This window comes from Catharus ustulatus, chromosome 3 (genome assembly GCF_009819885.2).
Source record: "Catharus ustulatus isolate bCatUst1 chromosome 3, bCatUst1.pri.v2, whole genome shotgun sequence".
Taxonomy (NCBI): Eukaryota; Metazoa; Chordata; class Aves; order Passeriformes; family Turdidae; genus Catharus; species Catharus ustulatus.
This window is the reverse complement of record NC_046223.1, coordinates 43,151,711-43,177,989: the sequence shown is the minus strand read 5'-3', so window position 1 is coordinate 43,177,989 and position 26,279 is coordinate 43,151,711. Positions and strand designations below refer to the sequence as shown.

Here is a 26,279-nt window from a genome sequence, read left to right as displayed (position 1 = left end):
ATAACAATCTGAATTTTTTTCTTTCAGGAATATCAATACTTATGTTTTGCAAAAAACAGTGTTTTGTTAAACTATTTATTAAATTTGAAGAACTCATTATTTTATACTGCATAAGGAGAGGGGCAGCTGATGGACTTCTGACAAATCCCAAAAGTCCTCAGCAAGTAGTGTGGAAAATGTGAAGGACCCCTACTTGACTATTAAAATGTTTGCAACACTTTCTTTTTTCAGTTGCATTCAATTTCTAGGAAAGTGATCTGAAACAAATGAGAAAACATGTTTCTACAGAAGACACAATTAGAGACAAATTATCAACAAAACTGATGAAATCAGAAGAAAACCTAATTTTTTTTTTTTATCCTAAGGAAAGAGATAAGAAAGTGAATGTCAGCATGGAGTGCTATTTTGAATTACCAAACACTGCCACCATGTGTTCAAAGGCCATCAGGCTGATTGAAAACCGCTAGATGGGATGTATTAAAAGATAAAATAAATGTGTTGCTCTATCTCTTACGCAAACGTTTCTGTATAATGCAGTAGTGATGACAACTCCAAAAAGGTTTTAATTACTTTTAATTGCTGGTGTTACGTTTGAATAAGAACACATGGCTCTGTTTCTAACCCATCATATTGCCATTGAGGAAAGCACAAACTGGAGAATGACTCAAAGAACATACAGAACAAGCTTTGTTTTCACACACAGATGCCTAACCATTAAAAGATATTTCATAGTACTTGTGCAATGCCCACCTCAGCGAACTTGTAGTTCATCCTGATGCTCCTTAGAAGGCACCAAAAATCACAAATGTTGAAATGGCTTGAAGTTATGTCAGGTGAGGTTTAGGCTGGATAATAGAAAAATGTCCTCCACCCAGGAGGCTTTTGGGCACTAGAACAGGCTCCCCAGGTCAGTGGTCACAGCACCAGCCTGACAGAGTTCAAGAAGTGTTTGGACAATGCTCTCGGGCATGTGGTGTCACTCTTGGGGATGGTGCTGTGCAGGGCCAGGATTCAGACTCAATTATCCTCTTGGGTCCCTTCCAACTTGGCATATTCTGTGATTCTAACTGAACTTGGACTAACTGACTTAAGAATCATCACTCCCTCATTAGCATTATCCAGGTAAATAAAATAATTCAACACTTTTCCTCATGGGATGTTGCACTTCCAAATCTGTGTCTATATAGATTTTCTGAGTGAATACCTCAAGGAAAACACAGATCCTGTAGAGCAAGGCCAACAATTAAATCAGATTCAAGTAATATTTGGGTGAAATAGCACACTTGGAAGAAAACATTTTTTGGTACAGTTCCAGATATATCTAGATACACAGTTATTCCAAGCTTCTTTTGCTCTCAGGAATGCTGAATGTTCAGAATTTAGACTCTTATATCTTAAAAGTGATTTTAAAGAGATGGAAAAGATGAGTAACTGAAGTGGAAAAGTAAGTAACTGATAAAGGACAGATTGAATGACCTCTACCACATCTCCTGCCTTTTGTTCTTCAATGTGCATTGTAGGATATACACTTATTCTACAGCTCTATTCCACAAGTCTTTTAACAGCAGGAAAAATCTGTAAGCCCTGCATGCAAATGACATGCAAGGCTGTCATAAGCCATAAACCCTGCATGTATAAGCCCTTCTTGTAAATGACAGCATTAAGTCAGAATAAATAACTGGATTGTCCCAGCCTGTTCCAGATTTGTTTAACAATAGATGGTAGCAGTGTTCCCATCAGAGAGTTTCAGAGGTACGAAAACAAACTGAAAAAGCATCTTTGACAGAATTGCCAGAAATCCTTCATGCTTCTTACCGCAAACTTAGAGCAGAAAATCACATCTGTGGCACTAATTAGGAAAGAAGAAACTGCCAATGTGCTCCATCTTAGGTAAAAGCAAATGAAGTGAACAGAATGCAAGATAATTTTACCAAAGTTTAAATATACCAACCAAAGGAGAACTTATGTTGTTGAAAATACACTTCTGTAAGGTGCTTTTTAGTACATGAACACACTTCCAAAAGGAGAAAGTGTGCCAGCCATTTATGTACTTTCAAAACATGACTGTGTGGTAATTTCTTTATCTTTTTCTTACAATGAATATCTAAAACTTACATGATTTTTGTCTTAGAATACTTATCACCATCAAAGCAAGCATCATCATAAATGCCACTACCAAGACACACTTAGCAGAAGTTAATATATCTGAGCAAAGTCAATGGGTGTAAAATAAGCCTCCAAAATTATAATTAGGATCTGCAGACTCAGGTTTTAAAAAGCTGAACTTTTAGATAGTGGCTTATACGCTACATTAGACTAATTATTTTCTATTTCTAGATTTAATCTATTTTATCTAGTTCAAACTTCTTCATATAATTAAGCTCCATGACAACAAAAGATTCTTTGGGAAGTGACAAAGCTAAAACACACACAATATATTTCAAGAGCAGCACAAAGCAAGCAACATGATCTTAGTTTATAGCCATCCCTCACACTGAATAAACCAAACTAGTAATTCTCTAGCTGTGATTTCCAGTCAGGAAACGTTGCAAAGAAGTTTATTAAAATGTAACTTGAATCTTTAATCCTTTGTAGAGCCAAACATTCTCCAGACATTACCCTCTGGTTTTACATCCCATAGGAGAAAGCAAAGGCAGAGACACTGGTGGTAACTGTAAATCTGTTCTTCAACCTATGCATTCCTTTGAAGCTCTACTCTTAGTTGATGAAAAAGGGGAAAAATTATTTCAAAAAACTAAACTGAAATATTAAAAGGTATTATAAAATAAACTAAAATATTCAAATTAATATTGTGTGCAATAAGAGAATAACTTTCTAAATCACAGTGAATACGTGCCTGTGAGCACATGTATGTGCACGTCAATATTCATTCTGTATGAATTTAACTAAATATGCATTGGAATGAGCAGATGAAATTAAACAAAAGAAACACATACTGTGCTGAAACATCCTTCTGCAGAAGTATCTATCCTGTCTTCTTTAAATCCTCATCTGTGATTTAAAGAAAATCCGTGTTACCAGCTCTGCCTCAGAGTTCAGAGCAAGATCAGACCGTTTGCAACTAACAACAACCACAGCTGCCAATGGGCACTATTTTATGCCGAAAGTTCATAACTTCTTGATCACAGTCTCTGACACAACAGCTGATGCATTAATAAATTGCTTTTCGGATTTAAAAATTTCCAGAGTTTTTACTCACACTTTTTTTCCCTTAGGTATTTTTCAGTGCAGTAGGAAATTTAAAAAATATTAAAAAATCAATGTACACAACACAAGATATATTTACAGTAGAACTTTTATCATCCTGATTTAGTTCACAGTAAATCTTTTTCACTGGATATGGAAAACAACCCGTTATTTGGAAGCTTGATCTTTCATCTCCAGTATCAGCAGCTACCTTCTGATAAAAGGAGTATGTAAATTTTGCATCCAAAATTTGATAATGATTTATAAAGTTTGTCTTTGAATTGGATTTATCAAATATGAAGTCTGTAACTGTTTAGATATAACAATGTCCCATCATAAGCCCATTTAGTTCACATAGCTAGATTCATTAACATTAGCTTTCTGTCACTGATTTTCTTTATTTCTATCAAAGTCTTCTTTGTAAGTTCCATGGTTTCATCCCACTTGTTTTTCTCAGGGCTTGTGTATGTCACCAAGTTCTCAGTATACTGCAAGACTGACTTCAAAAACCTAGGAGAAACAACATTAGAGAAAAACTCTTTTAAGGATATAAAAATAAAAATAAAAATAAAAATAAAAATAAAAATGAATATTGCAATGCCTGACTTAAAGCTGAAAACATCTGCAAGTTTCCAAATCTCCCTCAGGAGGACTGGATGAACAATACATTAAAGTTTGCTCTACTTTTGGAGAACCATTCCCTCCCTCTCACAGTAAGATGGGAAGATCTTCAGAACTGCAATTAGCACCACTATAGAAAGAATACAGTGACCAAATGTGTGATAGTTTCCCCCAAATGGCTTCCTTTGCTTTCTTGGTCAAATGTTTCACAATGTATGTGATATCCAACCAGTTGTTAATTAACACACAAGGAGTATAGTCAGCAATATACTAAATGCAACTTTCATGTATTAATATTTCCTATCTACACTACAAAAAAGTTAATTTAACTCCTGAGTGAACACAGTCCAAGGTAAAATTATGACTATAATGATAAAATATCTCTACATTACAGATATACTCACTTTAGATACTGCTGATAATCAAAAGGATTCTTCTTACAAACTGAATGAACACTGACTAGTTCCAGAGTAATCAACAGTAAGATGAGCCGCAACACTGGAGACAAAAATTTAATGCTAGAAATAAATTAAAAATACTTATTTAAACAAACTAAAACCAAATTTTAAAAGAAATCATTAATATTAAAGAAAATACTAAGACTTCTGCACCCAATCTAAATTGCTGGCTATTGCTAAGTTGGGGGAAAAAAAGGCTATGAAATGCCCTTCAGCAAAAAGCAGTACCAATCCCAGAAAAGTAAAGAGACACTATAAACTCATTATGAGGGGTGAAAAAGAAGGCAAATATCTGAGATTCCAAAGAAAAACTTGCAAGTTCCCATTAATCCATAGACAATAAACTACAATTCAGCTGAATCACAAATGTGTATCATCAGTTGTCAGTTTAAGCTATGCTTCTTAAATAATACGTTCAACATTTTTATGAACATAACTTTGCCAGTGACAAAACATTTATAAAATTCTGGAAAGCCCCTATGATTAGGAAAAAAACTAACGGAATATTAAAAACTCTTCTATTTATAAAGAGACTGATTCAGGTGTATGACAAAAAGCAGTAAAATAAGGTAGATAAAATCTTCAAATCAGTTAAACCTACTGCAGTCAGATAAAATTTGAATGGCATTTATGTAACTAAATAGGAAAAGCCAGAAACTAAAAAATACAAACTAACATTCAAGTAATACTTAATTTGAAAGCTTGTAATTTACAGTGACATAATCTAGCAACGCCCTTTAAATTATTCTCCAATTTGAGATTTTCTTGTTATTTCAACATTGCTGCTTAATAGAAATCTGATTGATGCTTGACTCTGAAATGGTTAACAAGAAGGCGTGCTGTTGACTTTAAACTTCCAAGTGAACCCACTGAAAGACAGCAACAGCAGCCTCCAGCATTCTCTCATAAACCTAACCACAGAGTAAAGCAAAACCAGCAGCCAACCTGTTGAGCATCCGCCGATAGTTGTGCCTCTGGCGAGAACGCAGAGTCTTGTTGACCCACTGCGTGTATCTCAGTCCAGCGCCGGCAATAACCTGTTGGGACACTTGATGGCACTGCGCGCTTATTTTGCGGAGTACCGCCACTACCTCCAGGACAGGTCGTGGGGAATACAGTGTGCAAATGCGTGTATCACAAAGTTCCACCAGCAGCCTCCAAAACAGGAAGGGATTTTTAACGTCAATCTTTTATGAGCTGGATTTAACATAGGATACATTTCATATTAAGTGTGGTTTGACTCATGATGTTTTAATTCAGAAAAATCTGGAAACAAACTGCCCTTACATCATGACTGAAAAAAGCAAGGATCTGTGCAGTAGTAGTGATTGTGTTTTCTATCACTTTACTGAATATAAATGCAAAATTGATTATGATGAATATGCTTCCCATTTCAGATCAAAGAAACACAACCACAATAAACAAAACTGCCTGGCTGAAATGATACACTGAACACATCAAATCACAGCAGGGCTGTGGTTGAAGCCTCCCACCATAGCTCAACTCACAATGAATTAACATTCACCATAATAAAACTCAGTGAAACAAATGCTATTAATTAGTACTTCCATTAGTGTGTGGTCTTTCTTCTGGGCAGAACAAGAAGCAGACTTAACATTGCGTAAAATGCAGGTGGTGAGGCCATTTTTTCAAATCAACACCACACCAGATCATGCTTTGTTAAAGCACACAAATATCTTCCTGCTGTCATATCTGCTACACTAATGTGTCACACATCACTTTAAACACTCTGTTCTTATAGAAGTGTTTTTTAATTTCCCTCATGCTCAGTTTATCCCTGAGATAGCAAAACATCAATGACTTGAAGTGATAAAGGCAGAAAACTCTAAGAGTAAGGTTTAACACATCAATAATTAGGATTCTTTCTTCCAGATGATAAATTTGCAGATTGGTGGGTAGGAAGCAGAAGATGCATGTGATACATAAGTAAAGCAACAGGTAGAATCCTCTTTGCTCTAAGCTGCCCATGCCTACTGGGTTTGATAAGGAGTTTTGTTCCAACATATTTATTCAGTCGTGGGACTCTTAAGGCTGCCCTAAGAGTGGCAATTAGAAGTAAAATTATTTTGATCATTATACTAAGTCAGACAAAATTGGAATTAACATAATTCCAAGTCTGACACCAAGTATAACAAGATATTGTCACTTTCTGAATCTTGATATAAAAGCAGGAAAAATAGAATTACATGGCAGCGTATTGCCATTTTAAGCACCACACACAGCTGTGCCACCAAGCACATTAAAATGATTTTCTGATGCAGTTTTAGCGCAAACTAGACTAAAACCAATCTAATATAGTAAGTACACAAATATTTAAAATATTTTGCTTTTATGATCTGAGAAAAAAAGAGTACAGTAATTTCACGATTACAAACTGCACCATTTTGACCAAAGTTTTGGTGGAAACCCGGAAGTGTGGCTAGTAATCTGGGGCGGCTAATATAGTAACAAAAATGTGATATCTGTCCTTATCTGGTACCGTGCCGGTCCTGTCCCGAGCAAAAATGGTTTGAAATCCATGGTTTCCCGATGTTCTGACAATGAACCAATCAGAGAACAGCTTATTGCCTGCCTGTGGATGGCAGCGTTACTGAGAGGCGGGGTTGTTATCGGGGTGAGTTACCTCGGCAGTTTGATAAAAGTGTGTGATATTTCTCTGTACTTTTTAAAGTGTTTTCAGTCTTGTGCGGTTGCGCGGCTGGCTGTCCTTGTGCGGCTGCGCAGCTGGCCGTGCTCACGCGGATGGGCGGGGGAAGCTGGGCTGGTGCGGATGAGGGGAGGGGCCGGGCTGGGCCGGGCCAGGCCATGCTCACGTGGATGAGCGGGGGGGCTGTGTCGGCGCGGAGGAGTGGCTCCGCTCGGAGCTCGGCTGCTCGCCCGCGCGGCTGAGTGGCTGTTTAAATGCAATGCGGATCCGTTGGGAATGCTGGCAAAATGACCACACTATTGTTCGTGTCTTTTTTTGCTTGTAAATAAAACTTGCAGGGTACGCTGTCGCAGCTATGGTCTGTGTTTTTTTTTACTTGGAAATAATGTTTCCAAGGTCGGCACCTGCCAGTAAGCCCCGGTGATCCCGCGATTCTGTTACTAAATGACGACTTTGTGAAAGTTCACCGCGAACGAAAGTGCGGCTAATAATCGGGTGCGGCTTGTGTGTTGACAAAAACATCAACATTGCCGACACCCCAGAAATGCGGCTTATAATTGATGCAGCTTGTAATTGTGAAATTACTGTAGTTACTTTTTCAGGCTAGGTTCCAAGTAAAATCTCTACTGCAATTCCAAAATCTACAGTGTCTCATGCTTATTTCAAAGATAATGTTCAGCTGCAATCCTAAAATTTTCAGATTAAATCAGTAGCAACATTAGAAAAGTGCATACAACATTTCAAGCACTTTTCTGCAAACAGGGACAGGATAACTGAGGTTTGAGAGTTCTTATATTGGACTGCAAGTAGAAGCTGACAGCAGGAAACAAGAGGGCATCAAGCTCACCTCTCTGTGAGAACACTATTGATAGGATCATCTGAACTGCAGAAATTCTGGGGCATATAATGCTGCAACTGAGATATAATTTCAGATATCGTCAAAATGAAAGTATTAACTTCAGCATTTCCTTCCAACCTTAACAACAAAAGAGAAAAAAAATATTTGAAATTATAAAATTGTTTCATACTTATTATTTCTTAATGGCACAGAGCAAGATGCAGGTTTTTTTGACAGCAGTGTATTCAGCGTCCACTCTTGCATTCTAATTTCTATCCCCTCTACCTTACAAGCATGACTTTCTTTCTCCAGTTAAAGCAACGTTTTCTCAATGTCAGCCATCTTCAGAATTCCTCTTAATCATCCATTCATAAAAAGCCTACAATATATTGATTATATGATAAAATTTTATTCTCTCAGCTCTAAACAAGCACAATATCCTCCTGTGATATTATAAATGACTTCTTCCTTTTCAAATAACAATAAAATGCTACATTCTTTTTCTAACCAATAACTCATATAAAGTTTCCCACTGGTTACCAAGTCCTTTTCAGAATAAGGAATTATTTGCTGTTTTATATCTGGTGATCTTATATAGCACATACATACCCTTTATTTTTTTCTACTTGTTCCTCAGGCACTGTTGGCAATTCAAGCCATAAGTGGATGCTCTTCATACATTCCAGCACCTCAGAAAATATATAATGAAAAATGTTTTGTAAAGTATAGACTTTGACATGCTTTTCTTAGTGGCCCATTTAGGAAAAAAAAATGCAACAGACTGTAAGTTATTTGTTCACTAGTCATAATTGTATAAGCCAACTTCATTTGCTAAGGTTTAGGTTAGGGCAAAAAATCTGGATGTACACTTCCATGCTAAAACATTATCTGAATGAACTAATTTAATATTCAATGGGCTTTTTTAATAAATAAACAAACAAAAACCAAAACCAAACTAATATGACTTTTGTAACACACTGTTTGAATGCTGTTGAAAAGCAAAAGAACTAAGTATGTCTACTGCAATCTCTAATCAATAGGGAAATGTCCTCAAGCAGTTCACTAAACCAATTGGCAGAGGACCACCATGAAATTAGAAAGCAGATTTTGCTACCATGACAGAATCTTAATCAGCTGGCCCTCATACAGTAAAAAACTCAGTAACAGCCTAATCCAAGACTCGTGGAGACAGGACCTAGCAGTGTTCCTGACATAAAAAAGCAAAAGGAGATTAGGAAAACTACAGAAAAACAAATACTCAGGTAAAAATAAAGCTATTTAGTCATCTAGAATGGTATCAATTGCATTAACAGGCATCAGTTGCAACTGTGATTTCCTTCATGTTTTGATAAATGGAAAAAAAATAGGGTTTGAACTTTTTTTTAGGACAATCAAAGCATGAAGAAAAGACTTAAATAATTTTAGGGATTCACTATTTCAAGAACCACAATGCTTTCACAGATGGAAGTACCTACCTGTTTCTTGAGTCGGGAAATTGGATGAAATCGAGATCGGTAGCAACTTGCACAGTTCATCAGTGGTTTTAGGACCATGTGTTCCTGATTTACAAGATGACAGACAATACTCAACAGTTTCTCTAAGCTATCCTAATCATATGCAGACTTAGACATACTTCATTTTATGCATGCCACCTATAGCACTGATGTCAGTAAACACTTCCAAATGTCTAAGGGCTGAAAGAAGTAATCAGCACAGTGAGTGGTTAAAGTTTAATTTCATATATTTTAACTATGAAACCTGACAGCAGCTGACAGAAAAGCAACCAAGTATTCTCTTCATGCAGCAGCACATGATACATCTGGAGAAACTAAAAAAGAGCTGCAATTAATAAATGGAAGATTTATCTCACAGGTTGCTGCATGATATTGAAAGACATAATTCCAAATATTAACAGGAAACTGGGGAGAGTAAACAAAATAATTGCTAATGTTGAGAAACATAGTGCTAGGCAAAAAGTGTTTGAAAATTCATAGTATAAGTATGGACAGAAATAATACTTCCATTAGCAAGGCAGTATTATTTATAGTGTCTCAGGAAAAAAAAATCCCAGTAACTACACACTACATTCCTCAGTGGGTGACCTACAGATGTTCTACATACCTTTCAGATAAGTCTGCAGATAAACAGGCTAGTTCATTAATATAAATAGACAAAAATTAAGTGGAATCCTTATAATTTACGGATCAACCTTGTGAATTAGGACTGGTTAAGCCAACAAATTCAGGTACAGCAAGAAAGGGTAATATTTTGGAAAACTTTCTATACTTATTTCACTACAAAACTAAGCAAAAGCATACCTTCACAATTTTTTACTTGGAGCAATATTTCTTTTGCACAAAAATAATTTGTCAAGAAAGATTCAGTCATAACTCTCTGAAATCGTATCCAAAATAACTGAAAAAAAAATCATCAGAGAACAGAATATTGGTCCCTACCTTAAAAGACTTCATATCCTCGTCTGAGAATCTGCAGAGAATAGTAATAGCAAATCCAATTATCTGATTAGCTACTTCTCTGGGAAAAGTTTCCAGATTGATCTCTCCATGGCTTAAACGATCTCTTATACGTGGGCCCTCCTGGTGGTTCAAGAAATCCCAAAGGAAGTCCTGTGGAAACATACACCAGTTAGACATAATTATATTTTATGTGTACCCACACAGAATTGAATATATCAGTGTATAGAATATCTCTGAAAGACAAGTATGTGATCATGTCTATAGGATAAGGGTGTTCGGGTATTCAGAAAAAAAACCCAGTGCAAACGGTACTCGTAACATACATTCTATACTGTGATGGCTAACAATAGATTTCCTTCAGCTTTGTGTCTCAGGCCCTTCACAGCCCCACTGCCTCTGGGAACAGGACTGTAACCTCAGATCTCCCCTACACTCTCAGAAAAACTCTAAACTCAGCACCCAAACTTTTCCTGTTCACAATCTGTTTGGGTAGTAAGATGCAGAATGTGCTCTGGTAGGTTTGAGCCACATTTTTGTTCTATCTGCCCAGATAGTGCAAGATGCATCCCAGAAGCACTCAGAAATAAGTCTGAAATTTCCCTGTGTGAGAATATATTTCCCATATGAGGCATACTCATATGAAATGAGTGTTAGGCATATCATAAAGGTAATTACTAAGTGAAACAAACAAACAAAAGACAATGATGACAAAACTGCAGAACACTTTCAAAACACTTTCCATGGCAGGATCCTCAAGAACTACAGGTAGCTGGTTGACTTCTTCATTATCCAAATGCTTTGCTAGTATCTAGGAAAAAAAATAATTTGAATAAAAACTTATTAAATTATTGAAGACCATATAATCAAAGAAGAAACACCAACTAAGGTAGTTTTCCTAATATGACGTGATTACTTCTGCCACTCTAGAATCAAGATGCCTAATTATTACTGACAAACAACTTGAAATAATCCAATCAACTTGTAAAACTGAGGATTTATGCTGGCAATATTCTTTTGTATTTATTTTGAATAACTAAATCTAGGAAAATAGCAGAATGTTTGTTTCTGTGGAGTGATAAATGTCAAGATAAAAACATTTAGGAAAAAAATAGTCTGTTTATTACAATTTTTATTAATTTTGATATTTCCTGGAGCATTCCAAATTTAAAGTGCTTACTGCCCATCTTTTATTTGGAAAAAAAAGCTAGAAATAATGCCACATTCAACTAAAGAAAGTGCATTCTTAACTCTAGTATGGGAAACATTCATGGTTTAAATTCTGACAATAATATATTTTTAAAAAAAAATCACAGTACCTCATCAAAAGTGGTGTAGAAAGCCGAAGACTAGAACAAAACACAAATAATATTATTTGATTTTCAAATAAAATCAATTAGGCATATATATAAAACTTAAGTTTATTCATTTGCAGGAGATATCAGAGGTGCATGAATAGCGCAAAAGTCCCCTTATGAATAAAAAAAAGGACTTTGGGATTTTGTGCTGAGTTTTTAAAAACAAATATATAATGTCCTGCTTTTCACCCTAAACACCTGTTTCTGAACTCTCATCTTTCACTACTTTTTCAGTCCTTTATAGACATTTACAAAAAATTAATGATGCTCATGAATCGCAACTGGAGATTTCTAAATAATGCTCCAAAGTTGACTGGAATTTTGTGGTGTAAATCCATAAATGGTTATAGACTCTATAGACGGTTCTGGAATAACTATTTTGAAAATATTATAAGCGCTACATCATAATTGACTCTAGAAAAAAGGTTTACCTCTGCTGTTAGCAACCGATTTGGACATTTATTAGTTGTAGTGAAGAGCAATCTAAGTCCAACTTCCAGCTGAGGAAGTAAGAGAATCACACTGTCAGCATACCTGAAAAAGTAACAGGGATATCCAAAGGGTGTTTTTCTTCCTAATAAATATAAACCATTTCAGAGTTACAGACTCAGGCTGAACAACCCTGACAAAATCCTTTGTAATGCACTTCGTAAACAAACAAGTGCCAAACAAGTACCTGTGCCGAACAGAAACTGACCACTGAATTCAAGCTCAGAGACAAGAATAACTCACAAAAAGACAGCATGGGGGAGGAAAACAAAACAATGCACTTTAAAAAAAAAATTCAAAATATGTATGATTTAACATATGAAGAATTGTTTCCACTTGCTTTGTAAACCTCTCCTTTTTTGGTACATATCCAACAGCTCTTTTTGGGCTTCCAAATACAGTTTATAATCTTAGTTGGCACAAAACAAAGCCATAACTCACCATAACAAAGCATAACTATATCCTGTGAAGTTATTTAGTATGAAGTCTTGGAATCTACAAATGCAGATATAAAAATACAGAATATAATCTTTTTAGATTCTATTTGAAACGATTTTAAAATATCTTACCTGTTTTGCCTGAAAGCTGTTAAAGCAGCGATCCAAAATGGTAACATAATTTTTAATACAAAACTGGACAGTTTTACAAGTTCTTCAGCTATGGAAAGTATTTCATCATTAAGATCTGCAAGTCAAAAAAAACAACATTGAAAAATTACATATAATCCACACTTTACTAATGAATTTTAAATATTTCATTGAAAATATAGTATTATTTCAACATTGGTAAAGGAAGATTTAAAAGTTATCCAATTTATTTTAACTATGCAAGTACAACAGTAGCCATATTTAAGATCAGAATTTAAATATGTAAGATTGAATTTGTGGTGATAATAAAAAATTACAGACTAAAAACAGTTTAAAAAATCATGTTTGCTTTTTATTGAAAGACTGCATAGCAACTGGGTCCAGTTCTGTTGAGTTGCTCTCTACCTACTTCAGGTACTTAAAAAAAGTATAATATAAATTAATAATTTCTATTCAACTAGAATCAGTACAGTAGCATGAACATTTGAACATGAGCGCATTGTTCCTATTTTATCAATTTTCTGCGCTGAAAATGCAGCATAATAAATTAACACTTCATGCTTCAATGTTAGCATGTAATGAGACCCATGCTTACAAATTTACGTTATAAATGTCTTATCTTAAAATGATAAGTGTAACTTGATTGCATTACGTGTTTTTTCAAAGCCAATCAACAGCTATAGGATTTATAACACATAATTATTGAAATGTTATCAGTCTGATTTGGTTCCCAAAAGCCCTGTTTCAATTTCTTGGACAGATGTTCCACTGACTATGTAGCACAAATTGACCATGATCACCACCGCCACCAAGATTTCCTATATGCTGTTATTGCCTTAAAATTGTAGGAATAAACCAAACAAGGTCTGGGGACAGGAAGAAGATTTTAATCCGACACTTAAAATCCTTCCCTGAGAAAAGCATTAGTGTAATGAAGATGTGCCACCATCTTTTACTCTGTTTCAACATTACCTGCCCTGTAAGACTCAGGGCACTCCTGCTGGGACCCTTGCAGCTGGAACCCATTGATTCTGAAAAAAGTTAAATTTTATAAAGGAAAACTAGACGACTGTTACATGAAATTAACTCTCACAATCAAAAAAATATAACATGCAGCTTAAGTCTTTTAGAAGCAAGTATATTTCATATTTCAATGTGTTACAATTATTTTAGAATGCAGTAGTTTTTTACTCAATAATCAGTGAAGTGCCGACATATTAAGAAGTTGCCCTACAAGCGTGACTGGTTCATCTATACAGGTATCTTAGTTAAGATTTTATCTTGGAATTCTTGAAAATACATTATTTTCAACAGCACTTTTGGACAAGGAAACAATAGCAAATACAGGATAATTAAAAATTTGCTAGTGGTTAAATACTTGCCTGGAAATGCATCAAGTTCCTCTAAGCTAATGAAGATAACATAAGGTCGATGTACTAAAACACCTTCAGTTTGCAGAAGATAAGTCTGTAACAACTGACCCAATCCTGCAGTTAAAAAAAGCAGCATAGCACAGTATCTAGGGAGAATACCACAATATATTAGAAAAGCTTATACAAAGAAATCTTTTGCAAATAACCAACATTTGTGAGTTAGGAACAAAGAGGTTTTTCTGCTTTTTTAAAAAACACCCAGAACGTACACTCCCCATCTAAATTGAGGCACTCAATAATTACAGTAATTTCACGATTATAAGCTGCACTATTTTGACTAAAATTTTGGTCCGAACCCAAAGTGCGGCTTATAATCAGGTGCGGTTTATATATGGACAAAGAACAAAAAGTTGCTGTTTTAGTTTGGAGGACAGGTGTCTGCTGAGAAAGGCAGGAGCTTCTCTTTGAAATGGAGAATGTAAACCCCCTCCTTCCAAATTGTTATAATTTTGAAATCAAGGGGCTTTGAGGCAAAGATATGGGAATTAGGAATAACAATTCTTTTCTAGGGAAATTAAAATAGAAATACAGTACTACAAAGAAACAAACTCCAGACCCTGACAAAGTCAGAGTACAACCTGACACCCTGTCAGGCAGGGTGCTGGTAGCAGTCCCATTTAATGGTGGCTGCATCCTCCTGCAGTGACAGATGTGATTCAGTTGGAGCAGTGCTCCTGTACAAGGTGCAGTTTCCCTCTAAAGGTCCAGTGGTGATGTGGAGAAATCCGGTTTTCCTCTGGAGTCCAGTGGAGAAAGGGGCTCCCTTAGTGTCCCAAAACCTCTGTTTTTATCTTGGTTAGAAATGTTGGGCTCTTCCCCCTGGCTGGAGCAACTTCCAATGGGATGAAGTAATTTTATCAGTCCCACAGTGGGACTCAATGGGCCATTAGCAGAAAATAACTCCCTGGAGGAAGGATGGGTTGTGAAAAGATAAAGAACAATGCCCTGCCTGGTTTCAATGGATGGCCCATTAGCAGAACATCTCCCACAGAGATAAGGATCACTGCCCCCACCCTCAACAGATGGTGATAGAATAAATACCTTTTATCACACTCTGTATTGTAACGTGCGGCTTATAATCAGGTGCGGCTTATGTATGGACAAAGAATGAAAAGCTGCTGACAGCCAGAAGTGCGGCTTATACTCAGTGCGGCTTATAATCATGAAATTACTGTAATTGATTCACAAGCATTAAAAAAAAGAGTAGAATTTGGAAAAAAGTATCACTGTATTCTACAGTGGCTGCTGTTGCTCCTCCTTCTACCCTATTCCTTTGTCTTTTGTTCCAAGTTACTCCACACTGCCCCGACTTTAAAAAAATAGTTAAATTTTATTGTTTTCCCTAATAGTACAAAACCTGCTGGACCTAATACTGGCCATCTTTGTAATAGCTGAAGTATTCTATGGAAATCCATTTACAAAAGAAGCAGAAGCAGTAAGGGAAATATTTTCTTTTCATAAGAGAAGTAAGTGGTTACTAACCACTTTCCAAGAACTCATAAGTCTGACTGGTAAGAAAATAAGTCGGTTTTTTCCTGGTAACTTACTTGGCAGGAATTTCTTGTGGTGACGCAAACCCATGCCACAAAACATTACGGAGGTTCAGACCATGTGGAGATCCAATGAATACCCTCAGTACATTCATCTAATTAATAAACAAAGCAATTACTGCATGAAGAAATCTATTTTTTTCTGCCTTTCTTACCCTTCTTAATTTTATGACCTTTCCCTGGCAGAAAAGTTCAGAAGTTATTGGGAAACTACAATGTCTCCTGTCAAGCTGACTGGCCACCACTTGTTAAAGTAACAAACTCACTATTTGCAATAACAGTATTCTCTGAAGGAAATCTTTCAGCTCATTTGTACAGGATATAGAATATAACATGGGAAGAATCAAACTAATTATTAGACGTACCAAACAGTTATGACAGGCAAACAAATGAGATCAAGTTTAGCTCCTACTTCTTGTTGTATAAATTCAGTGTAATTTAATGCAAATAAAAGGTACATTTAGTAGGAAGAAAACCAGGTCAGTAGTTATTCCTTCTTTCAAAACTATGTACTTACTACAGCTTGTCCAAAGACATCTGCAAGTTGCTCAGATGCAAGCAAGTCTCTTAGAAGGAAAGGACAATCATTACCTTTAAGTAAATACACCTATTAGGAAAAAATGAGAAGAACAGATAATAAATAATTTATAATCCTTTGTATTTCAAACATACACCTTGACTATTTTACCCAATAACCATTTTCATTATTGTAAAAATACTAACCAAACAAAACCCACCAAATTATTAAAAAGGCTTTAAATTCTGTAATTTCATAATAAATTAAAATTTAGACAACCTGTCAGGAAAGAGTGGATATTTTACTTAATGTGACCATAGTTAGGCTTTTCACAGTTAAGCTTTTCTGTATTATATACTGCTTTTATCTTCCCAAAAATCCCACAAAAAACAGTAAGGCATAACAAGAACATGTAATTAAGGGAATAACCTCTACCAAGGACAGTGTATTTTGTTGTTACAATAGAAATTTATAGGGTCTGTGATTGTGAAAGGAAGGAGATTTGTGGTTCGTCTTCTGATTCAGACTGTTCTTTAACTAGATTTTATCCTTGTTGGACAATCTTAGCATCTCAAGTTTCAACTGCTGTCACACCTTCCATCTGTACTCTCCCTGACATTTTTTCCAATCTTTGGTGATTTGTTTTACTGCAAAATTTACCATGCCCCACATTTGGGCAAATTGATTTGTGAGTTAGCCCATTGCTCTTTCTCTGTCATTTCCTTCTCCAGAGCTCCTCATAGATATTGAACTACTGGCCATTTTAACTTACCTGGCTGTAAAACAGCCCAGCAGCAAAAGCTGTTTAAATAGCTGTTTCTCCCTAAGAAAGAAGCTACCTAGCAGCCTTTTTTTCCATCTGCATGCCCACCCCTCATAGAAGTTAATACACCATCAGATCTTCTGTGGAAGCTACGCTGCATGACTTCAGTTAAATTAATCAAACTAATAAAGACCTACTACATGTACACTGATAAATCAAACTCTTCTCTTTCCTAATTAAATTTGTTACTAACAGCATTCACACAAGCAACTCTAGAAGCACTGGTGAAGGAGTCCCACATATGTATCCATTAGTACAACGGGATGCAGGGAAGAACCTCTGTCCAACTCAAAATCCATGTGAGTTATTAGTGTACTACTACAATACAGGGTAATATTACTTTTTTTCAATTCATAATTAAATCCAAGAGCTCATTCCCATCTAATGAAGCCAAATCTGCAATAGCAATAGACTCCCTATGCTGGCACTTACGTCACCTAAGGCTCGCTCCAAGCATGATGTTAGTTTCATTAGGCCAAGAGCAACTTCTGTGGCTTGTGTATATTGTAAAACATCAAATACTTCAAGAAATACCTGCATGATGGGGGAGAGGAAGAATGTTGTGTTCAATATTCAAAAGGAAAGATCACATTTGCCAAAAGCACAGAGAAACCTAAATATTCTTCCATGATAGCTGCTATGCAAACGTAGAAAGAAAACCATGCCAAAGAGATGAAGGTGTAGATGCCTGGAGAGAAATTTCCTTAGAGTACCTTTTGATATCTAGTGCCTTACATCTTTAAAATTATCCATAATAACTTTACCAGGTAAAACTTGGTATTAGGCACAGTTATTAGAAAATGGATATCTCTTCTGTGTTCTCACATTAAACTTCCACAAATGATTGAGGTGACAAAATACAAACTGCTAACAGAAATTTCCATACCTCTGTGCAGTTTGTCCACTGGAACCATGATGCATATTGAATTACAAATTGCTCCTTGGTCAGGGATTTGAAGTACAAATTAACAGATTCACAGACAGGTCCTAACAATCGTATGCTTTTGATATAATCCACGCTTTGATCTTAAATTGAAAAACAGAAGGTGATTAGGGTACCAACCTTCCTGAAGGTCTAATATTTTAAAAATCACTAGGGATAAAAAATGCTGCAATTTGTGTACATATTTAGCACAGACAATTTTATCCTATTTTAGCACAGCCAATAAAACACCACACAGAAAAGGTATTGAAAAGTAAAACTGCAATGCAAAATCAGGAAGATCAAGCACTTTCTCTGAACAGAGCAAAAAATCAAACCAAAACTTCTACCCAAACAAAAACTTACCACAATAAAATATGGAAGTGAATAGGATTATGTTCTGCTTTTGTTGAAATGTGAATAACCTACTAGAATTTCTGTAGAAGTTCCTTATATCAAGTTGGAAGCTAGTGCAGGCTCAGCAGGAGTGAAATTGCACCACTTACAGCCTTTAAAGAAGACAGATGGATGTGGTACCTTACAGAGTGGCATCACCGCTTCTTTTTTACAGAAGACTTCTTGTACGAAAATAAATTCTTGGGGCTCACTGAAAGATACTTTTACTACCTCTGGAAATTAATAACAGAGCTTGCATGATGCAGTTTGGTAAATTAAAATTCAATTAATTCATCACAACATAAATACTTTGTTTTGGTTTAAAAACAACTACAAACTATTCCACATAGAAGGGAAACAAGATGATATTTCTGTAAAACCTAAAGTTGGCAAACACGAACAGAATATTGATGATCCCAGGCTTTTAAATGTACTGCAAAAGGAATATAAAGAACACAGAACAAGGCAATTGTGGGGTTGGAGAGAAGCAGACCTGAACCCCTTATGTTACAGGCACATCAAGCTGGGAACCAAGATGAAGGTAAAGTAGGAGCTACTTAGGTAGCACAGTTACACAAACCTTAGGAGCCAGCAAAATCCAAATACTAAATGTAGATGAAAAATTCAAAGCTCTTTGTAGATATGTGCTCTACATATTATAATCTGCAGAGCTAATGCAGTACTGTAACAAACTGTCACAACTCAGCTAGGATTGCTATGAACTGTACTGAAATTCTGCATCACTCTTAAATGCATCACTATTATAGCAGGTAAACACCAACCTGATTCAAGGTAACATACATGCTCTGTAACAGCTTGCCAACATACTTCCCCGTTTCCAGATAAAACATTATTAATGTCATAGGTGTCTTTCTTCTCAAATCCAAGTTTGCAAATCACATAATGCACAGGTTGAGAAAGGCAAGTAGTGACCGAGTCTGGCAACGCCATCTAGGACAAACACACACACACAGAAAGAATCCTTGTATCAAGAAAGTACCTGAGAAAAAAAACATTATTAAAACATACCTATAAGCACAGCTACACAGGCAGTAATGCTGCATCTGTAAAAAAAACTGTTTGGGTTTGCAATGCAAGTTTATTCCAGGCACCTGATGAAAAGAACTCTCAACCAGAACTATCTTTGTAAAACTGAGAGGAAGCATTGCTCTGTTTTCACAAGGTCAGTAGGATGTATTTCAGAACGGTTATATCTACTGAAACCATGACCAGATAGACTGAAGCAAAATATCCCAGTCAATATATAAAGGTCTTGCCTAATCTCTGAGCTAGCAGAGAAACTGATGCTACTTCAAGTAAACCAAGAGCATCAGTCCTTACAGCCAGCAAGATCCTTGGAGGGAGGCAGGGGAATTTTTTAGCAATGTTAGTGCAATTTAAGCATTAATGTTATTTTCACATTAGTCTAAACAGAAAAAATGGACTGATTCAGAATTACACATTAAATTTAAAAAATGGCAGATAAAACTGCCCATGTTAACAAGTATGAAAATGCTTCTGATTTAGTAAAAAAAAAGTCACACTTCTTCATTAATCAGACAGACAAGAAATTGTTTGATAATGAAGTACTACAACTAATAATAATAATGAAAAATATGCCATTAAATTTACATTAAAAATATTTTTTCTCTCTAATTAGATGACCAGAATTGGCAGAATTGACCATCATAAATGCAATTCCTGAATTCTTGGCTTCAAGGAGAGAGGAAATATTTATACAGCTATCAGCACAGAACAAGGGAAACAGTTCCCATCGGAAACCGCTATTAGCCGCCATCTGGAGCGCCTACCTGCTATTTAAAGAAAATAAAATTTAAAAACCTACAGTTTTTCTAAGACATATCATTCAGTTCATCTTAATCTGTGTCTCTTCTTTCGCAGTTTCACTGTCAGGGACAGAAGGCCAGAGCAAAACCTGCACGACCGCTGCCGCCCTTTATTACAATTACTGAAGTAAAACGGGCCAGACGCGGTGCGGGGCGGCGGCCTTTGCCGGGAGAGCAGGTCACCCAGCGGGGCTGGCACTGTCAGCAGCAGGGCAGGGCCGTGCCCTCCCGTCCCCGCCCGCAGGCCGCAGCTCCGGCCCTCCCCGGGCCCGGCCCAACGCCGCCGCTCCCGCCATGGCCGCCGCCGCCTCCGTTACCGCCGCCCGCGCGCGCCGCGTCACGGCCGGCTCGCGGCAGGGCCCGGGCCGCCGCACGCCGCCGAGCCGCAGCCATGGACGGAGGGAAAAAGCGCCCCGATAAAGACACAGTGAGCGGCACCAGGGCGAGGGGCGGCTCCGGGGGGCTCAGCTGGTGGGGGTTGGGGCACCCCCGGGAGCGGGGAAAGCGGCCCCGGCGGGGGGGGGCGATGCCCGGCTGAGGTGGGGGTGCCGGTCCGGGCCTGCAGCGCTTCAGCTGGGAGAGAAGGATGGAGCGTGGAGAATGTGGGGTGAGAGGTGCGTGTGATGCTGTGAAAATTGGTATCGGGGGTGCTGTTCCCTCTGGGTTTGGGATAGCTCGTGCTCTTTGGGCTTGGTCAGGTGTAGTGTTCGCTCCTGCCCTGCGTGCTGGCTCCGGGAGGCCGAGCTGCTGTGATGGGAAAGAGAAGGGGATCCTCCCTTCGGCGGGGGAGTCTCTCCATCTCGGGGTGCTGCTCTAAACTAGAAGCTGTGCCCTCTCCTGAAGGAATAAACAAGAACTGTTTCTTGTATGTTTTAACAACTAACAACTCTTGGTTATTAAATTTGACTTACTGACAAACAGCATTTCATTTAAATAGCAAAAGCTTTTTTTCCTCCTAGCGTATTTCCTTCCATGTGTTCAAAGTTAAGCCAATGTACTCGAGTTGAGTAGCCTAAGAACAAGTTTTTTGGTCAAGTGCTCAAATGCAGTCAGTTCTTGAAATTCTGAGTTTTTTTCACAGAGGGTGCAACTATTTTACACAAAAGTAATTGCAACATAGTGCTAAAACTTGGGGGTTTACTGTGTATTTTATACAGTGATATACTCAAGTGGGTTTATTTACTAGCCATGTCTATAGAGAAATCAAGGGTTTTGGTTGTCTCATTAGTAAATGCAATGACTTCTTGGAAGTGATTATGAAAACTCCTGTCACTAATAATAGCAGGTAAACTTCTAAATATTACCGTTGTTAGAAGTTGTGTGCTATGGACATGAATTTTCTTCCATCGTTTAATGAAAGAGGTTGAAGGTAGTGTGGCTCAAGCTGAACCAAGTCAGCAAAGAATCACTGTTTGGATTGCGCCTTTTTTCACAAGTTCATTGCTACTCACATGGATGGGGATACCCATTTGAAGACCTCAGCTGCAAGACTTGAGGTGGTTTTTCTTCTGTTAGGTGAGGTGTGATGAGCATGTCAGGGCTGTAGTCATTTGAGATCTGAGTTTGCAGCTAGTAGATAATGTGTGTCTACAGATTAAATGCAAATGTGTGTCCACAGGTTAAATGCAAATGTGTTTCATCCTTGTGTTTTTAGAGTAAGTGCTATTCAGAGTTCAACAAACATCAGCAGGCAATTTACGCTAAGGCTGCCAACATGAGTGTTTTTAAGGAGCTAGAGGACGCCTTTAGGTAATGTCCACAGCTGTTGAGAGAACTAATGATTTCATAGAGAAGACACTTAATTTCTTCCATGATTCTTAAAACTCCTCAGAAAGATTGGTGAGCCCCTGAGTAGCGCATCTTTTAAAATAATTCTTATTAGACTTTTATATTATCCATAAGTGCCTTTTTTTCTGCACTTCTTAGCATAAGCCTTGCACTGTGATGTTATTTCAACTTTAAATTCTTTTCTGCTCTCCTGGAAAGGAACTGATGATTTTCTCTTATGTTAAGTTCTAGCAGTAGTCAGGAAGTGGAGCTGAGACTGAAGAGTCAGTGAAACTTAGTAATGGTTTGGTAGGAAGTAGCTGGTATGGAAGACCATTGCCTGTGGCATTTGTTACCATCTTATTGGCTCCTTGTGCTTTTCTGTCTCTGTCTTTGTTACTATCTTACAGTTTTATTTTAAGCCACCCTGCTGGACAGGAGGCGACTTTTCTTTCGCAACATCAGACCTGCTTCTTGCATACATAGAGGGACAAGCTTTGTTATGGGTGTTGAAGAAATAGAGTACACAGCTGCATGGGGAGAAAACACAATCTTCAGAGATCTGGTTTTAAGTTCCAAGCAAAATTATAAAGCTTTGCACATTGGAGCTTCCTACCTTTTTTTTTTTTTTTAATTAGCAAATTAAGTCATCAATATATAAGCTACTATTTTAGTAACAAGGAAGAAGGACAAGTAAAATGAAGTAGTAAATGAACCAAGTCTGTATTTTGGGTACTGTGTAGGCTATTTGAATGAAAAGCTTGAACTTGTGGCTAACAGTCTTGCATGAGTACGTTAATATCTGTGAAGTTTTACTTGGAAAAGGGAGTGGATTCAGGGTGCTAATGTGGTGCATCTGATTGACGAGTTTAAATGCAAAGTTAGGTGACAGTTGGATTTTGCTGGGAAAGAATTTAAAATTGAGTGGAAGTCAACCACTTCTCTTTTTTCAGGCAAAACAGTAGTGTTAAAACAGCCAGAAGATGATAATTAGCTTCTAGCTTTCTCTGGTTTTTGTTAACATATTCCTAGACTAATCGCTGGGGTTTTTGTTCTCTTAACTCCACACTATAATGTATTATTTAGAGTCTTTAAATTCTAAAATATTGACATGTGATGTGGATTTTTAAAAATTATTTTGTACAGTCAAAAGGAAAAAAGGCATCTTACGATGATTCAGGCGAAGCAGAAGAACAGGAAAAGCCGAAATCCCACACACGTAACACATACAGACTGGAGCCACGTACCAAAGTTCAGGATGGGTTGATAAGAGACAAAGCTCAAGCGATACTAACGGTATAATAGTGTTTAAAATTACTTGTCTCATTGCAAAAGCAGCTTGTCTTGCAGAAGTTTTTACAGAACTGTGAATATTACATAAACTTAAACATGCATAAATCTCTGCAGTCTTTTGAGTTGTGGCGCATGAGTGTAATGTAAATGTACTCTGTTTTGCAAAGTGCAGAAGGGCCCTCTGCAAGGTCACTGCTGAACATGTGCTATTTAGGTGGAGCTGAAGCTTCATAAACTCTTGCATTTTTTAAATCAAATTGAGCTACAGAACAGTTCAAAGTACCATAATCCAGAAAATAATCCAGTTAGCAAAAGATCATGACATCAAATCTGTGTATTTCTATTCATTCTGCTAAAATCACAGGATGTGCATAAAATTACTTGGTATCCTTGACAATCAGACTGCTATGTACACAAATTAAGCAAAAATGAAAGAGAACAATCTGTTGAGATAATCCAGAGCTGTTAGTGGTATTTTGAACAGTTATAACCAGATCTTTTTAATTCTGCTATCTGGAAGACATATCTTGGATATTTGGACCAGATACTTGTAGCACTGTTTTCCAGTGAACTGAGCCCAAATAAGGGAGAACACACTTCTGACTGTTAAATGGAGATTGGCTGGGCATATGTGTCACCTTTAAAAAAACAGATAAAATGCTTCAGAGCAAAAGTAGTGCATCCTTTGCTGTTTGAGACCATTGTCTGTACTGAGTATTCAACTCATTAGTTATTTTCATGTTCTTGTAATGAAAATGACTGTAAAGGGTGTTTTTTGCAAAAGACTACTAGGATGAAAACTAAGTTCCTTCAAAATTGTTTTTGATAGAATAAACTACAAGGAGCCACATACAATGGAGCTTCTAGTCCCTTCTTGTGTGCTTCAATCTCAGAAGAAATATTAAAGGCTGTGAAGGAGCTGGACTATGACCGTTACAAGTATGTGGTATCAGTGCTAATTGTGGAAAAGGCAAATCAGGCAATGATTGTAAGCAAACATATTATTTGTTACACCTTTTGAAAATTAAAAACAACTTTTAGAACTGTGTTATCTCCTAGGTGTTCTTTCACATTCAGCAGCTTAACTTGATTGAGATGATCCTGAAGCTTTTATGTTCTTTATGGGTAGTAGTATCCCAGGTGACAATTCAAGGTGCTGCTGTGATTCTGCCTAACTCTCTGAAGGTTGCTGCCTTCATGTGTTCAGCAAGTGGTAAACACCCCCTACTGCACTTCCCTGTCACCCACTTGTTTCTGCTGCGTGCTGCGCCAGTACAATTGCATGAGTTCAGCAAATTTTGTTTTTCTTTGTCCGGTGTACTTGGATCTCCATTTGGGTTCTCACATTCAGCACAAAATGCTGTGCAGTTGTAGTGTGGGGTGACATAGAACAGAAGGATGGCAAAGAAAGGGATGGTAACTGCAGCAGCCACAAGAAATGCTCCTGAGACTTCAAATTAACACCAGTCATCTGAACGTGGAGCACCTAAAATAAAACAATTCTAGATTTTGCTGTGTTGGTATATAAATTTAGCACTCCAAGCTCCTATTGGCATTCAGAACGCTTTTATACGTCTAGTAGAGTGTCAAAGAACACTTCTACTTTGGAGTGTTCATCAGCAGTTCTTGAAACCTGATTGAAACCAACCTGTGTTTAGTGAGTTAAATGAAACATTTGAAGGGCTGAGCTTCAGTACTAAATCCAGTTTGTGATTTGCCTGCATCTATCTGCTTTTCTGGTGCCATCTCATCTGAGGGGTGCTTTGACTGAGGAGTTGTAGGTGCAAACAGATTAGTGAAGTGGTCCAAGTTAACTTTTTTCTCCCAAGGAATATGTTTATTCCAGCCATCAATTCACACAATTTAGCTTTGAAAACAATTTTATCAAAAAGGCTGAGAGCCCAATAAATGGTTACAAGTGGGCTGGAGTAAGCTGGAGGTGGAGGAGAGGGAGATGTGACGTCTTGGTTGCATGTGTTCCCAAAACTAATGTCTATTCACACAAACATTCTATTGCTTTTGAAGGGGTCCTCTTACAGTATGCTAAATTGTAACAAGTGAACACAAGGCAAAATTGGGGGTTTGGTGTTGAGATTTTTGGATCTATTTGGGTGTAGATAGAGGGAGCTATTTGGGTGGGAGCTTTACTGTGAAGAACACATATTTAACATCAATATAAATTGTTAATTTTATTCAACTTTTACATTGTTGTTAATAGTTGTTACTCTCCTAATATGATTAGATTAGCATTTAGATAATGCTGGGTGTTCTTTAAAAATACATAGTAAAACTGCTCTATATAGGTTCACTTGTACTTTTTCTCTTTTATCCCTTTAGGTTGCCAGCAGATGCCTCTGGGATGTGGAAAGAGACACTTGGGTTTCAGCTAAATGTGAAACTGATACATTTATTGCACTGGCTTTGGTAATGGCTTGTTATTACGACTAAAACTCTGAAAGTCACAGCCGCATTTGTGAATCACAGTAAATGGTATATTTGAAAATTTTCAAAACATCATTATTTTAGTATTCTTTTTTGTTCTGTTGCTATTGGCAGATTCCAACTGACATATAGTTGAGGTAATTTTGCTCAGTTTTGCTCTGTTAAAAAAAAAAGACACCAAAAAAAACTGCGTTGGAAATGTTTATGGTTAAGTACATATGGGCTTCATCTGTTGTAAAGCTCTGCTGTGGAAGTGGGAGCAGCTGGTGTAAGGCCAAACATTGCAAAATTTTGAATGTTGCTTGTCTCTTGGTTGCCTGGGACTGTTAACCAATGCTTACATGCACTTGCAGGTATCAGTTTTCTTAAAAGCACGCTCTTTGTAAGAAAAAGCAGTATTCATTTTTCATTTTCATAGTTGCTATTTATGATAAAATGCTAGTCCACCTAGAAACTTGGCTGGGAGGGAAGCTGTGGTTTGCAGTCCTTGGAACTTGTGCAAATTTCCAGCCGTTTGCCTTGAATGAAGTGAAAGTTCAGTTGTTAGGTTCCCCGTGTCTTAACCTTTGGTTAAGTATCGCCTTGGGTC

General features: G+C 37.2%; 2 protein-coding genes across 5 annotated transcripts in view; one reads left to right on the top strand and one right to left on the bottom strand.

Moving 5' to 3' along the window:
* Positions 1-556: 556 nt before the first annotated feature.
* ERMARD (ER membrane associated RNA degradation) overlaps positions 557-26,279 on the bottom strand; it is a 29,590-nt gene continuing 3,867 nt past the window's right edge. Inside the window, exons 1-18 of one of the 4 annotated variants that reach the window (XM_033056640.1) lie at positions 20,153-20,440; positions 19,124-19,292; positions 17,910-18,049; positions 17,456-17,557; positions 16,201-16,290; positions 15,681-15,778; positions 14,083-14,219; positions 12,683-12,797; positions 12,056-12,158; positions 11,586-11,615; positions 11,009-11,077; positions 10,249-10,419; positions 9,268-9,351; positions 8,402-8,481; positions 7,802-7,930; positions 5,232-5,441; positions 4,233-4,346; positions 557-3,717 (exon numbers count right to left, since the gene is read on the bottom strand). In XM_033056640.1, coding sequence (XP_032912531.1) covers positions 3,558-3,717; positions 4,233-4,346; positions 5,232-5,441; positions 7,802-7,930; positions 8,402-8,481; positions 9,268-9,351; positions 10,249-10,419; positions 11,009-11,077; positions 11,586-11,615; positions 12,056-12,158; positions 12,683-12,797; positions 14,083-14,219; positions 15,681-15,778; positions 16,201-16,290; positions 17,456-17,557; positions 17,910-18,049; positions 19,124-19,292 — 2,001 coding nt within the window. In that variant the 5' untranslated portion in view covers positions 20,153-20,440 and the 3' untranslated portion in view covers positions 557-3,557. Of the gene's footprint in view, positions 3,718-4,232; positions 4,347-5,231; positions 5,442-7,801; positions 7,931-8,401; positions 8,482-9,267; positions 9,352-10,248; positions 10,420-11,008; positions 11,078-11,585; positions 11,616-12,055; positions 12,159-12,682; positions 12,798-14,082; positions 14,220-15,680; positions 15,779-16,200; positions 16,291-17,455; positions 17,558-17,909; positions 18,050-19,123; positions 19,293-20,152; positions 20,441-26,279 lie in introns of those variants that run through there. The other 3 variants (XM_033056638.1, XM_033056639.1, XM_033056641.2) reach the window with 3 other exon arrangements.
* Positions 20,533-25,990, top strand: DYNLT2 (dynein light chain Tctex-type 2). Its single transcript, XM_033056649.1, has 4 exons — positions 20,533-20,615; positions 23,102-23,251; positions 24,078-24,236; positions 25,586-25,990. The coding sequence occupies exons 1-4, from the start codon at positions 20,580-20,582 to the stop codon at positions 25,694-25,696; spliced, it is 456 nt and encodes a 151-aa protein (XP_032912540.1). The 5' UTR covers positions 20,533-20,579; the 3' UTR covers positions 25,697-25,990.